The sequence below is a fragment of the Otolemur garnettii genome, unplaced genomic scaffold (genome assembly GCF_000181295.1).
Source record: "Otolemur garnettii isolate 467f Iridium unplaced genomic scaffold, OtoGar3 scaffold00018, whole genome shotgun sequence".
Taxonomy (NCBI): domain Eukaryota; kingdom Metazoa; phylum Chordata; class Mammalia; order Primates; family Galagidae; genus Otolemur; species Otolemur garnettii.
Window position 1 is genome coordinate 15692739 of NW_003852413.1, and position 15697 is coordinate 15708435.

A 15697-nucleotide genomic window follows, 5' to 3' on the forward strand; every position below is an offset into this window, starting at 1 on the left:
CACCTTAGGTGTACGTGGCTGGCGCCTTAGCCAGTTGAGCTATAGGCGCCGAGCCATCCTATTGGACTTCTGAAGTGATGCTGGTAACATCTATTGTTCAGATATTTCAAGGCTTGAAATCAGAGACTTGCCGATAGAAATGAGCCAGTTATAAGGGAAGAAACAATTGTTTGGATGTTGTGAAGTAAGACGGATTGTATGGCATTTATGGCACTGGTATGTAGTTTGCTCATAAAAGAGAATACCTAACTGAAGTTTATCTAGTGAAAATTAAACCATTAAACCCACTGAAGTGAAAACCAGTGGGCATCTGACAAGTAAAGGCATAATCACCACTTAAACTGAGCTTCAGCAGGGCTCCTCTCTGCAAATGATGGTGTCTCCTGCAGAGAAACTGCTCTCTGACTTCTGGTTTTCTCACTGTTTTCACAGAGCCTGAGCCCTTGTGAAGCCGGCAATGACAAGTCTGAATGGTCGCCATGCCGAGAAAACCATTGACATGCCAAAACCATCAGCCCCTAAAGTGCACGTGCAGAGGTCCGTGTCCCGAGACACCATCGCCATTCATTTCTCGGCATCTGGGGAGGAGGAGGAGGAAGAGGAGGAGGAGTTCAGGGAGTACCTTGAGGAGGGGCTGGACGACCAAAGCATTGTAACAGGGCTTGAAGCCAAGGAAGACCTCTACTTTGAACCCCAGGGCGGCTATGACCCCACTGGTCCTGCTGCCTCACCCATCTTGGCAGATGGACTGTCCATGTCCCAGGCCCCTGGCATTTTGCCCGTCTCCGAGAACACTGTAAAACTGTTGGAGTCCCCTTCTCCAGCAGCACAGGTATTAAGTACAGTGCCATTGGCTCTGTCCCCAGGGTCGTCTTCATCGGGGCCCTTAGGAAGCTCTCCTAGTGTGTCATCCCTTTCTGAACAGAAAACCAGTTCTTCCTCCCCATTGTCCTCGCCTTCCAAGTCTCCTGTCCTCTCATCCAGTGCCTCATCCTCTGCCCTTTCCAGCACAAAACCTTTCATGAGCCTTGTGAAGTCCCTGTCGACTGAGGTGGAGCCAAAAGAATCCCCACACCCCCCAAGGCACAGGCACTTGATGAAGACATTAGTCAAGTCTCTGTCCACGGACACTTCTCGGCAGGAGTCAGATACAGTGTCCTACAAGCCACCTGACTCCAAACTCAACTTACACCTGTTCAAGCAGTTCACACAACCACGAAACACAGGTGGAGATTCCAAAACTGCACCTTCTTCCCCCCTGACTTCTCCCTCTGATACTCGCTCCTTTTTTAAAGTGCCCGAAATGGAGGCTAAAATTGAAGACACTAAACGACGCCTTTCAGAAGTCATATATGAGCCTTTTCAGCTCCTTAGTAAAATTATAGGGGAAGAAAGTGGCAGCCATAGGCCCAAAGCCTTATCTTCAAGTGCTTCAGAACTCTCCAATCTGTCCAGCTTGAACGGGCACTTGGAAAGCAATAACAACTATAGCATCAAGGAGGAAGAGGGGGACTCCGAGGGGGACGGTTATGGGAGTGATTCCACCGCTCCCAGAACTGACCCCCCAAAGACTGATGAGCCCGTGAGAGAAGTAGACCCGAAAAGCTCCCAGGGGAGCAGTCTGAAGGATTTAGGCCTGAAGACAAGCTCTCTAGTTCTTGAAAAATGTTCTTTGTCTGCCTTAGTGAGCAAAGAAGATGAAGAGTTTTGTGAACTGTACGCTGAGGACTTTGACTTGGAAATGGAGGGGGAGAGTGGAGTTGATAGGCCACCAGACGTCCCTCTCAAGCCAGAGGTGCTCGGGGATGACGGGACGGTGGTCCCTGACAGTGAAGACGAGGTGGACATGGCTGTACAGCACACGGAATTACCAGTGAAGACCTTGGGCTTCTTTATATTGTGTGTCTATGCGTACCTCATCCTTCCGCTTCCCCTCTACATCAGTGGACTCCTCCTGGGAGTTGGCCTTGGATTCATGACTGCTGTTTGCATGATTTGGTTTTTTACACCACCAAGTGCTCATAAATTTCACAAGTTACATAAAAATCTGCAACCCTGGAAAACAAGATCTCTGGATATCAAAGAACCTGAAATACTAAAGGTAAGCCTCTCCCCGGCAGCTGGCTAGCACATGCCTGCCCTCACGTATATCCTTATTTTACATCTAAAGGGTTTTGGTTCGGTGTTAAAAGTTTTTGCACTAGCAGTGTTTTTAAGGCCTTGGGGCCTAAGAGACTGGTGTGGTAAACCTCATTTGAGCTCAAGGTTTGCAGATTTACCAAGAAGGTTTTCAAAGATCTTTATGGCTCTGGGTTTACATATTTTGGTCTGTCTCTAAACTTGCCAGGGATTTGCTGCTTGCTGAGGATTTGTTGTTTCTGAGTATGTTGGAGTTAAATATTCTTGAGACCCTGAAGCAGAGCTAAATACTCCTGGAATTGCAAGAGGAAGGGAAGGAGGAAGAGAAAGCACATTGTCAGTGCCTGGCCTTGCTGGAGCTTCTCTTTCCTCTGCCTGGTGGGGGCGTGGGTTAGAGAAAGAGACATCACCTTTCATTGTGTGTTAGATGTCAGGCTTTGGGCCTCCTCAGGGGTGCCTGGGACATTTCATCGCATGCAGGAAGAAAATATTAGAACTTCTGTTTGTATTAGTGCACATTTTAAAAATTTCTTGTCATTGTATATGTTTCATATTATACGTGATATAAAAGTATAGTACATAACATAAAAGTAGCTTAAATAGTTTGTAAGTCATACGCACACACGTGTTCATATACGATCTTCCATCAGTATTGATGGGAGATTGGTTCCAGGACCCCCAAGGATACCAAAGTCTGTAGATGTTCAAGTGCCTGATATAAAATGGTGTAGTGTTTGCATATAACCTACACACCCTATTGTGTACTCTAAATCAGTGGTCCCCAACCTTTTGGGCACCAGGGACTGGTTTCAAGGAAGGCAATTTTTCCATGGGCTGTGAGTGGGGGTGGGGACATGGTTTTAAGATAATTCAAGCATGTTACCTTATTGCCTGAGATCATCAGGCATTAGATTCTCATAGGGAATGAGCAGCCTAGCTCCCTGGCATGTACAGTTTACAGTAGGGTTACCACTCCTACGGGAATCCAGTGCTGCTGCTGATCTGACAGGAGGCAAAGCCCAGGCGGTGATGTGAGCAATGGTCAAGAGCTGTAAACACAGATGAAGCTTTGCTTTCTTGCCTGACACTCACTCCTGCTGTGTAGCGTGGTTCTTAGCAGGCCACGAACCAATACTGATCTGCAGCCTAGGCATTGGAGATTATGCCTCTAAATCATCTCTAGATTATGTATGGTACCTAGTACAATATGAATGCTATATAAATGGTGTTATGCTGTATTTTTAAAATTTGTATTATTTTTAAAATAGAGTCTCACTATATCGCCATCAGTAAGAGTGCCGTGGCATCACAGTTCAAAGCAACCTCAAACTCTTGGGCTTAAACATTTCTCTTGCCTCAACCTCCCCAGTAGCTGGGACTACAGGTGCCCGCCACAATACGTGGCTATTTTTTTGTTATGATTGTCATTATTGTTTAGCAGGCTCAGGCATGGTTCAAATTCACCAGCCCCAGTGTATATGGCCGGCACCCTACCCACTGAGCTGTGGGCACCAAGCCAGTAAAAAATATTTTTGATCCGTGTTTCATTGAATCTACAGATTCACAACCCCCAGATATAGAAAGCTGACTGCAGATGTGATTACAGATAGGACATGGAATCAGAAAAATTTAGAGAATACTGCTTTATAAAAGTTATGTAATTTGACTTCACAATTACTCATAGGGGTCAGAGGCTTCCAGTTTACAAATGAAGAGACTCAGACTCTGAAAGGTGGTCATTTGTCCAGAGTCTCTTACCACTTAAGTAATGGAGTTAAGATTTAGAGTCGTGTTGTGCCCTCTTCCTGCTTTTCCCATGACACTTCTTTGCAAAAAGTTCAGGCCTGGACCTGCCTGGAGAAGCCCTTATGTTACAGATGTACAAAAAGGAGAACTTGGTTTCCCTGGGGCAGTTATGAACCCTAATTATTGATTTTAATCTCTAGCTTTTCCAGTTCAAAGCTTGTTAGGTTTCTCTGTTAAATCAATAGGTTTTCCTCTCTTCTTTTTAAATAAGAATCCTCTAAAAGTGGCAGTATAATCTCTCTTTATTACAAAAAAGGTGAAAGGTGGTGCCTGTGGCTCAGTGGGTAGGGAGCCGGACCCCATATACTGAAGGTGGTGGGTTCAAACCTGGCCCCGGCCAAACTGCAACAAAAAAATAGCCCAGCATTGTGGTAGGTGCCTATAGTCCCAGCTACTCAGGAGGCTGAGGCAAGAGAATCGCCTAAGCCCAAGAACTGGAGGTTTCTGTGAGCCGTGATGTCATAGCACTCTACTGAGGGTGATAAAGTAAGACTCTGTCTTTACAAAAAAAAAAAAAAACCAAGGTGAAGAACTCTTTCAGGGTCCAAAATAGTTTGTTTTTTAATTTCATAATCTCTTTTCTTTGCTTAAAAGAAATACATGGTCAATGTTTTAAAAATACAAGAAACCAAAAGGAAAAAAAAATTACTTTTTAATCATACTAGTGGATGAGAATTACAGTTAATGATTTGGTATATATTCTAGGTTGTTTTTTTTTTTAATTTGAATTTCTGCACTATGAGTGTATACATCACATGCATACTCACCCACGCTTTGTTTTGATTTAATGGAATTGTATTTTTCTTTCTTTCACATAGTAGTATGCTATGAGACTGTTTTTTGTTTGTTTGTTTGTTTGTTTGTTTGTTTTTGAGACAGAGTCTCAACCTGTCTCCCTGGGTAGAGTGCCATGGCATCATAGCTCATAACACCCTCCAACTCAGGCTTAAGCAGTCCTCTTGCCTCAGTTTTTTTTTATTTTCAGTAGAGACAGGGGTCTCACTTTTGCTCAGGCTGGTCTCAAACTCATGAGCTCAAGCAATCCACCCACCTTGGCCTCCTATTACAGGCACGAGCCACCTCGCCCAGCCTGAGACAGTTTCTTCTTTAAGAGAAGCTGGTGTTGAATGTCGAGGAGGTGATATGCTTAAGCTTAGCATTAATATATGAAATGGAGCAATAGTGACTTAGTATGCATGATTTTCAAGCTTTTTGTGATGGGGGTGCTCTGACTACCTGAAGTACATGCTCTCTAAGTAAGTTAGTACTAACTTTAGCAAAGAGAAATGGTACTTATGCTAGGTACTAATGCAGTGCCTAACTACCAGCTGCGGCATTCAGTTTAAACTGATTTGAGTATTTACTTTACTCCACAAGGGAAATTCAAATACATTTATCCCACGCACTATGAGCATAACACTTTCCCATGGGAAGATTTTAATTTTTTTTTGAGACAGAGCCTCAAGCTGTCGCCCTGGGTAGAGTGCCGTGGCATCATAGCTCACATTAATCTCTAACTCCTGGGCTTACACGATTCTCTTGCCTCAGCCTCCCGAGTAGCTGGAACTACAGGTGCCCACCACAACACCCGGCTATTTTTTTTTTTATGGTTGTCATTGTTCTTTGGCAGGCCCAGGCTGGATTCGAACCCGCCAGCTCTGGTATATGTGGCTGGCGCCTTACCTGCTTGAGCTACAGGCACCGAGCCGGGAAGATTTTAATTTTATATGTGCTGCTAAAGCAAACACGGGAAGATTTTAATTTTAATCCAGTCAGTCTTTACTGTTGATCCAATCACTGCCCTCTGCCAAGAGTTTACTACCTACACAGAGGATGCCAGTGGAATGGGATTTTATGTTATGGGCCAGTCTGGTTGCTTTGATTTGATCACTAAAACAGTAAGAGCAATGTTATGATGTTGAACACCTCAAGTGGGCTAAGTGTTGGGTACCTTATCTCATCCAATCCTTATCACAACCTTCTTGGTTAAGTTACTTGCCCCAGTTCACACAAGTGGTGAGTGGTGGAGCCATACAGGACTGACTTTTTCTTTTAAGGAAGGTGTTATGCCCATGGTGCCTGCGATAAATGTATTTGAATTTCCCTTGTAGAGAACAAGTACCCAAGCAAATTGCCCTAGGCTGCCTCATGAATATTCTTCCTGATTGATATTTGAACAACAGATCATTTTAAAAAAATTCTTCTTCATTCTTAGCCTTAACTTGTTTAGAATAACTTCGTAACTAATGAGGAAAAATATATATTTAGCTTGAAGTTTTTTGCTTGGTGTGCAGGGCTGTTTTTAGAAACCTGGCATAACACAGTTCTCTAGAAAAGGGATATAACTGAGGATTGTCAGAGATTTCAAATGCAAATATTCTTTGGGCTTGATTAATTTTACTGAATGGAAGATTCATAATCCTAGGAACAATTTATAAAGCTATGGCATTTAAAAACATTGAGCAACATTTATATTAACTTTAGGACCCAAATGCTATGATAAAAATAGTGGAGTCTAACTTTGATCATCTGTCTTCTTCTGTTTTCTTAGTGAACAGAATGCTTTATTAAATGCTTAATGCCTTATTTTAACATGTATGAGTTAAGATAACACTAGGAATTAAAACATATTAGAATTTCTTTCTTGTCCTCTGTAACAGTCCATTGTGGGTGTTCCAGGTGGGTCAGTGGCCTCCCACACATACTGGTGCAGGGGCCCAGGCTCTTGCCATCTATGGCTCTGCCCAGGGCTCAGCCAACATTTTCTTAAAGGGCCAAATAGAAAACATTTTATGCTTATGGGCCATATAGTCTCTGTTGTAACCATACACCTCTGTACTATAGTAAGAAATTAGCTGTACATAATATGTAAATGAATGTGGTGTTCCAATAAAACTTTATAGAAATAGTTCTCTGGCCCAGTTTTCCAGCCTTTGCTGTAGGGTCTTAGAGTTCTTTCTGCATCTGGTTTTTGGCAGAAAGATCAAGTGAAGAGAAGACACAGTTACTTAAATGCCTGGACCCAGAAGTGACACACATCATTTCCATTCACATTCTATTGGAGTGAGCTAGTTATAATGTAATGTAATCCTCTAGAACAGTGGTTCTCAACTTGTGGGTCACAACCCACCGGAACTATATTAAAGGGTCGCAGCATTAGGAAGATTGAGAATCACTGCTCTAAAATGTAATGGGCTCTGGGAATCTGCTACTGACCTGGGCAACTTCTTCTCAGCAACAGCCCTACATTATAGAAAGGAATGGCCCTCAGTCTACTTCTTACACATATGGATAAAAAAAAAAAGGAGTGGCCAAATTGTGGAGGCACAGCTAGCCCTGTCTGCCTTGCCTCCACAGTACTTATCAGAGCTATAGTTCTGTGGTTTTTGTCTGTCTTCCTTACCATGCCATAGGCTCTTGGGTGAGTAGGCCACGTCCATCTTTCTTATTGTTGTATCCTCAGCATCCGCCATGTGTTAAGTTAATTGTTGGATGAACGAATGAGTAGATGAATGAAGGAATTAGATTCTATCAAAAAATTTAGATAGTAAGTTTGTACTGACCCTGTCATTTCCTGGTGAAGTTGCCTTTTAAACGAAATCCCTGACATTTGCTTAAAAAAAAAGAAAAAAGTAGGGCCAGGTGCAGTGGCTCACACCTGTAATCCCAGCACTCTGGGAGGCCAAGGTAGGAGGATCCCTTGAGCTTGGGCCTTTGAAACCAGCCTGAGCAAGAGTTAAACCCTATCTCTATAAAAATAGAAAATAGTTGCCAAGCATTGTGGTAGATGCCTGTAGTCCCAGCTACTTGGGAGGATGTGGCAGGAGGATCTCTCGAACCTAGGAGTTTGAGGTTACTCTGAGCTAGGTTGATACCACAGCACTCTAGCCTGGGCAACAGAGTGAGACAATCTCTCAAAAAAAAAATTTTTTTTTTGGAGGTTAATAGGAGTCAATCTTTTAAGAAGACGAAAAGTAATCACTAAACCAGAAGTATAACTTTCTAGAAGTTTTTTTCCTTTCCACACCAAAATGGACAAGCCAAATGGTCCATGTTTCACAGGATTTGAAACTTGACGTTTGTTGTTTGGAAGTCATCTAGCTCTGACTAGTGCTCAAGATGTGCTGTCCTCCTGAGTGCAAAGGGAGTGGAAGGAGGGCTAGAGAAATATGTGTGGTGGGGAGTTCTCAATTTCCACTCTGCCTCCAAATTTATAGCTCAGTAGTTCGAGACCAGCCTGAGCAAGAGCGAGACCCCATCCCTAAAAATTAGCTGGACGTTGTGGTGGGTGCCTATAGTCCCAGCTACCAGGGAGGCTGAAGCAAGAGAATCACTTTGAGCCCAGGAGTTTGAGGTTGCTGTGAGCTATGATGCCACGGTACTCTACCAAGGATGACAAAGTAAGACTCTGTCTCAAGAAAAAAAAAATTCTAGGTTGGTATATCAGGGCCAATCCTGTTTGGTTTTTTCCAGGTATTATTCATGGAATGAGGAAAGAGGCTATGGGCACTAAGGATCTTAGAAGAGTAAGATAATTAACTATGAAAAAAAATCAATAGATATCCTTTCATTGCCTTATAAGGAAAGTACGGAATATATCAAAGACTGTTTTTATTGCACAGTAATTAGCTGTTAAGAGGCAGCTTGCTGTATCCCGAAGACGAGGTTGCAGGGCATGAGTGTGGTTTCTGCCTTGGTGCCCAAGCTGCTGCTGTTAACACATTGTTTCATTCTGTTGCTTCTTTCAGTGGTGTCCAAAGTGGGCTGCTGAAGACACCTTGCTGATAATTGACCTATGACCATAGGACTTTAGCCCAAATCTTGGAAATTATCAGTGACATTACTTGAAATACGGGTTTACATCTAATATCATCAACCATGGATCTCCCCCAGAGTATGAATAGTGTGTCTTAAGGTGTCAGCTGAAGATGATACGAAGCTGCCATGGTGGAAACTAATGATTAGCAAAAGACTAACCATTTAATTTTTTTCTCTCTCTCTTTTTTTTTTTTTTTTTTTTTGGCTGGGGCCAGGTTTGAACTCACCCCTTCTGGCATATGGGGCCGGCACCCTACTCCTTTGAGCCATGGGCACTGCCCTTCTTCTCTTTATTTTTGTAGTTTACTTTCTTGTATTATATTAGAACATGTATATAATTTGTAACTAAAGGTATATATTTTTGATATATATTTAGAAAATTGTAATTGATAAAGATGTACAATCCGAAAAGTTCAGAGGCTGCTAATTTATTTGCTTTATCTTAAAATTTCAACACTTGTTAATGTGATTTAATGTTTATAATGTATTAACATAACTCAGACCTTGGTTATTTCAGGGCTTTATTTGAGATCTCTCTTTTTTTTTCTAATTTGTGTGCATGTTATCCCTTAATCTACTACCATCTGACAATTCATTATAATTTAAAAAGTGTTCTGTGGTCACTTGAGTTTGGGAGATGCTGCCCCCAAAGATGGGAAAGCTGGGGGATAAAGACCATTTTCTCAAATAGAGTCTGTGACTTTAGCCCTGATTCCAGTCTTTCTGGTGTCACTGCTATGAAGTGAGCTTGAAGCAGGCAGTTGGAGGATGTGGATAATACTGGTGTTTCCCTCCCCTAATAGATGTGTTTTTAATGTTCTTCATGGTATCTTGGAGCAACACTTATTCTGAATGTTGGCTATCTGCTTGAGGCTGTCATTCATGGTGTGAATGCTCTGGGGCTGTCTTTCATGGATAAAATCAAATTTATATCTAAAGTTCTGTAAAGTTTATTAGATTATTCCTGCCATATTCTCAAACTCCATAATCTGTGATGACATGCTTTAACTGATGACTCCAGTTCTAAACTGTTAACACACCAAAAAGGATTTAAGCCCGGTAAAGACAAAATCCTGCTTATGTTTTAGTTTTGGGGATGGAAGAGTGATCACCTTTTGTGTGCTTCAGAGATGATTTTCAGCAACAATGGGCTCAGGTCCTGGCTCTGTTCTTGTTAAGATTTATTCCTTCCCTGAGAGAGTAGGTGAAGGAACGAGGCAAAGGATCTGAATGGCAGGCAGACTCCAAAGCCAGCACAGCCATGTGACAGCAGGTGAAAACATGCCCCTGGCACCCTGAAGATAGAGAAATTCCCACTGCTACATCAGGCCAGAGGGCAGGCGCTTTTTCTGGTCAGCTCTACATCAAGCTGAGCAAGAGAGCATTGGCCTTGAACCCTGACTGGCACTGCAACTGAAAGTGAGCACAGTAGTGGTTCTTCCAGACTCTATTATTTGGCAAAAGGTTAATTGTAGCTTTTAATTTTTCCAAGTATTAAATGGACCCTTTTATAGGTTGTGGTTTGTATTTTCAGTCACATGTGACTTTTTAAATTCAGCGGAGAATTAAGGAGAAACCCCTGACCTTTCACAAATGCGAGTATAGGAGCCAGTCTGTGGGCCAGACAGCTGCAGCCTGGCTGACTGGGTCATTGTCCTTAGTGGCGTGCACTGTCTCCATCTTAACAGTTCCAGCTTCAGAAAGAAACAAGGCTTGTCTGAGTTGCTGAGTAGTGTGGGTTGAGAGCATCTCTTGAGTGTTTTTGCTTGAACTGTTGGAATGAGTTGCTAACTATGTGCTATATCTCTTTATGCCCAGCCCCATGTCTCTAATAAAGTTGGAAAAATACTTTCCCTGGTAAGAAATTCAGGGTTAAGAGTTTTAGAACAGCCTCACGCCTGGAATGTCAGAATTTTGAGAGGCTGAAATAGGAGGATTGCTTGAGGCTAGGAGTTTAAGGTGCCAGTCTGGGCAACCTAGGGAGACCTCATCTCTATAAAAAAAAATTTTTTTTAATTAGCTGGGAGGTGGAGGTGAGAGGCAAGTTGGGAACACCCAGAGGGGCCCCAAATTCCCTTCCTCCACTTGAGCCTGGCTTTCTCCCTACCCCTGTCATCCCACCAGCTGGGCATGATGATGCCTGTAGTCCCTGCTACTCAGGAGGCTGAGGCAGGAGGATTGCTTGAGCCTGGGATTTGGAAGTTACAGTGAACTGTGATTGTGCCACTGTACTTCAACCTCGATGATAGAGTGAGACCTTGTCAAATAGTTTTTAAAAACAGTTGAGCAGTAGACACTTGACTATATGGAGAACAGGGTGAAGGCCTTAGAGTTGCTGTGCTGTCTCAACATCTGATAATTGACGGCTGAGATCTGGAGATTCTATGTGCAGCTTGAATCCAGAGAGTTGATCAAATCTGGGGGAAAAATTGGCTGATTAATGGTATCACAAGGTGATTAGGTGTGCACCAGGACACTGCTTTCTGCAGGAGCAGTCTGGTCTCAGGTGGATAGGGGTACCTTGGAGACAAAATTGGAGAGGGCTGGAGGAGAGGCCTGCCTGGCCAGCCTCTTGGCCTGAGCCTCCCTAAGGCCTCTCTGCATGGCAGCTCCTGTGATCTTCTCAGCATTTCCTATCAAAGCCTGTGATGGTCTGGAAAATGCCTTAGATAGGAGGAGGAAATCTGGGTTCAGTCAACTGCCTCTCTGCTCTAGATAAGTAGCTAATTCCATTTCTGTCCTAAAAAGCTTTAATATTTAATTCTCTTTTTTTTTTTTTTTTTTTTTTTTGAGACAGAGCCTCAAGCTGTGCCCCTGGGTAGAGTGCCGTGGCATTACAGCTCACAGCAACCTCCAACTCCTGGGCTCAAGCGAGTCTCCTGCCTCTGCCTCCGAAGTAGCTGGGACCACAGGCGCCCACCACAACGCCCGGCTATTTTCTTTTTTTTTTGGTTGCAGCTGTCATTGTTGTTTGGCGGGTCCGGGCTGGGGATTCGAACCCGCCACCTTAGGTGTACGTGGCTGGCGCCCTAGCTGGTTGAGCTATAGGCGCCGAGCCTAATATTTAATTCTTAAGATTCTTTCTGGGATTACTTATTTTCTCATTCTGTATTATTTTGTGCAGTTTTAACTTGGTTTTTCTCTTTGAAAAGTGACTTTCTAGCTCCTTGCTTGCTCTTGTTCCTTTGCTAATCACCACTCCTGCAGCTAGCACCGTACATACAGGCGACGAGGGGCGCACAGGCCTGTGGTGCTTACTCATGCTTTTCATAGATGTCCTTTAATCCTCACACCACTCTCTGAATTAGGCTTCATTCATGTATTCAGTCAGTAGACATTTGCTTCAACTGTGATTGACAGAGTGAACCCCATTCATATGGAGGTTGTAGCCCAGTTAACTAAACCAGGCAATTCACAGATGCAGTTAAAGGAGAGTTAACAGAGGGCTGAGCCTTGGTGATGGGAGAGGCTTCCTGGGAGAGTGTCATCTTTGCCATGACCTGAGGAGTGACGAGGCCAAGGCCCTAGCCAGACTGTAGACACGGCTATGACGTGGAGCTGAGCTGGGAGCCTGGCCTCAGAGACAGGCACACTTGGTTTAAGTCCCAGATTTGCCAGTTTCTAGCCGCTAGGAGGCAAATCACTTCCCTTCTCTTGCTGCTTTCCTCCCTGTAGGATCGTAGGGAATTGGCAGAAGTGAAGGCGATACTGCACCTGCAGTACCTGGGTGGTAATGTGGGCTGACGTCTCAGCAAGGCTAGTGTCATGAGTACTAGTGTTAGCATGAAAGCCATGGTTTACAAGTGCAAGTAAACTATACCACCATAAAGTACTGTCATTCTGGCTTGAACAGGGAGTGTGAGGTCGGGACCAGGGAGGCCTGCAGAGGTGAGCACAGTTGGTAAGTGGTGAAAGCAACATTGGAACCCAGGTCTGCCAGACTCTCCGCAGTCCTGATAAGGCAGGCAATTGCTGTGTGTGTTTTGACCAGCGGCTTAATCATGTACCTAGGAGTGGATGAAGCAGGGTCTCAAGGAGGAAAGCAAATGTTTGTTCACAACAGACATGCAGTTCAAATCCCGATTCGTGGTTGTGTTTATTTGGTAGCTGTGGACTTCAGCCTCTGATAGATTTCTAACATAAGGAAAGACTGTGGTAGTTGAGGAAGGAGGAAATCTGAAGATGAAAAGGAGCAGCTGAGAGGGAGGGGAGGGGAGGGGAGGGGAAGGGAGGGGGAAGGATGGGTGGAGGGAGAGTAGTTGGTGGGACCACACCTACAGTGCATCTAACAAGGATACATGGGAAATTTACTAGGTGTAGAATATAAATGTCTTAACATAATAACTAAGAAAATGCCGTGAAGGCTATGTTGACCAATTTGATGAAAGCATTTCAGATTGTGTGTAAAACTAGCACTTTGTACCCCATGATTGCATTAATGTACACAGCTATGATTTAATAAAAAAAGGGGGGGGGGAGGAGAATAAAAAAGGAGCAGCTAGTGGGGAAACGGGGTAGGGAGAAAGCCAGGCTCAAGTGGAGGAAGGGAAGTTGGGGCCCCTCTGGGTGTTCCCAACTTGCCTCTCACCTCCGCCTCCCAATAGTGCAGCAGTAAGTTGGGCTTTTTATTTTTGAACTGCAAAAGCAGGTCCTGAAACTCCTTTTTCTCTTTCACATTCCTCTGAATCAGGTGGTTCTAGGATTGCTGGAATTTGGTGAGTGGTAGAGGTGACCTGTATCTGTCAGAGCTGTGGGCAGAGGGGGATAACTGCACACTCACCTCCGAGCTGGGTCGTGTGGCCCAGCAAAAGCTCTATCACAGCTGCCTTTCTGCTAAGGAGGTAGCTCAGGCTACTGGATTGGGCACCAGCTTTGTGCCTCAAAACTGAATCCCCAAAGCACTGTGGAAATGGTGGCCCTTGTTATCCAGGGATAAGAATTTTCCTAGAAACCGTAATTGAGCAGCAGTTTGTTAAAGTGGGACAGAGTAGTGAGTGTCTGTCCTGTGAACAAATGGGCAGATACGGTGTGCTCTGTATCCCCGGGTGTGCCTGTGTCTTGTCTTATTTCCTAAATCTAGAAGTCAAAGGAGAAAGCTAAAAACTTGATGTAAGTTTGTTCATAAATTAACTTTTAACTTTCCTATAGACCTCTCAGATTTTAAAAAGCATTTTACTTAGATTACTTTTATTAATATTCTTGAGTTTTATGGGGGTTTTGGGCCAGGGCTGGGTTTGAACCTGCCACCTCTGGCATATGGGGCTGCGCCTTACCCTTTTGAGCCACAGGTGCTGCCCTTTCTTGAGTTTTTAATAGTGCAGATTAGCTTTTAGAAAGGATTTCAAATCTCTACAATAGACTCTTTCATCTGGAGATGACTTAGATTACTTTCTCTCATTTAATTATGTGAAGTGCCTAGTAAAACCACAGAAAACTGCCAGGGACTGAGTTAGGCACCTCTTGCCTAACTACATGTTGCTGGAAGTGTCCCCAAGAAGAAAGAGGAAGATTTTGCCCATTCTGGCTGAGCCAAGCATCCAGGGCCAAAGAGCTTAGACCCAAGAATTGGCCCTTTGCTGTCTCAAATACAACAGTGGCCGCTGGCCCCATGTGGCTGTCAGGCACTTGAAGGATAGCTACCGTGTTTCCCCGTGTTTCTCAATAAGACACACTAGGGCTTATTTTCAGGGGATGTCTTATTTTTATTAAGTATAATACAACAATCCACATTTATTCAAATACAGTTAAGTCATCTTCTTCTGGAACCTGACAGGGGAGCCGACCTTGTTAGTGGGGCTGGCGCTGGTGATGTGTGAATTCCTTTCCCCTAGCCATTCGCACATGCACAGTAGGATGCCTGCGACCGGGGTTACCACATGTGCACCCGCGCAGGTGCCAGTGGCTGGGAGAAAGGAGCTGTGGCAGATAAAAGGTATTCCAGTCTTCCTTACCGCTCCTCCCAGAAATGCAGGGCTTATGGGGTAGGGCTTATATTTAACAAATGCATAGAAATCCTGCTAGGGCTTATTTTTTGGGTAGGTCTTATTTTGGGGGAAACATGGTAGTTCCAACTGGGGTATGCTCAAAGAGTGAAGTACGCACTGAATCTGGAAGACTCAGTATGAAACAAAGAATATAAAATATCAGTAATAGTTGTTGATACTGCATGTTGAAGTAATATTTTGGATATTTTGGGTTAAATAACATACATTATTAAAATTAATTTCATCTGTTTTTTTTTCTTTCTTCATATGGCTATGAGAACATTTTAAATTACATATTTTCAGCTGGACACAGCGGCTCACACATATAATACTAACACTCTGGGAGATCAAGGTATGTGGACTGCTTGAGCTCAGGAGTTCAAGAACAGCCTGAACAGTGTAGAGTGAGACCCCCATCTCTACTAAAAATAGAAGAATTAGCAAGGTGTTGTGGAAGGCACCCAAGGTTCTAGCTATTCAGGAGGCGGAGGCAGGAAGATAATTTGAGCCTAAGAGTTTAAAGTTGCTATGAGCTAGGTTGATGCCATGGCACTCCAGCCTGGGCAGCAGAGTGAGACTCTGTCACTAAAAAAATAAATATATATTTCTATAACTCACATTTATGGTTCACATTATATTTCCATTGGACAGCTCCTCCCTGGATAATTCTGCCTTTTATGATTTAGGAAAGACAAAATGAAAGCAATTGGAAAGAAACAACTTAACTGTCATCACTAAGTTTTTCTTATTCAAAAATCAGATAATTGGCTTGGCGCCCATAGCTCAGTGGTTAGGGCGCCACGCTGGCCACACACACTGAAGGTGGCCGGTTCGAACCTGGTAAACAACAATGACAACTTCAACAAAAAAGAGAGACCTCAGGCTCGGCACCTATAGCTCAACCGGCTAAGGCACCAGCCACGTACACCTAAGGTGGCGGGTTCGAATCC

General features: G+C 43.7%; 1 protein-coding gene across 3 annotated transcripts in view; it reads left to right on the forward strand.

Moving 5' to 3' along the window:
- The window catches only part of TEX2 (testis expressed 2), a 117175-nt gene that overhangs the window by 51108 nt on the left and 50370 nt on the right, over positions 1-15697 (forward strand). For all 3 annotated transcript variants that reach the window (XM_012803209.2, XM_023511122.1, XM_023511121.1), the window contains exon 2: positions 433-2101. In XM_012803209.2, the coding sequence (XP_012658663.1) occupies positions 458-2101 (1644 nt within the window). In that variant the 5' untranslated portion in view covers positions 433-457. The remainder of the gene's footprint in view (positions 1-432; positions 2102-15697) is intronic.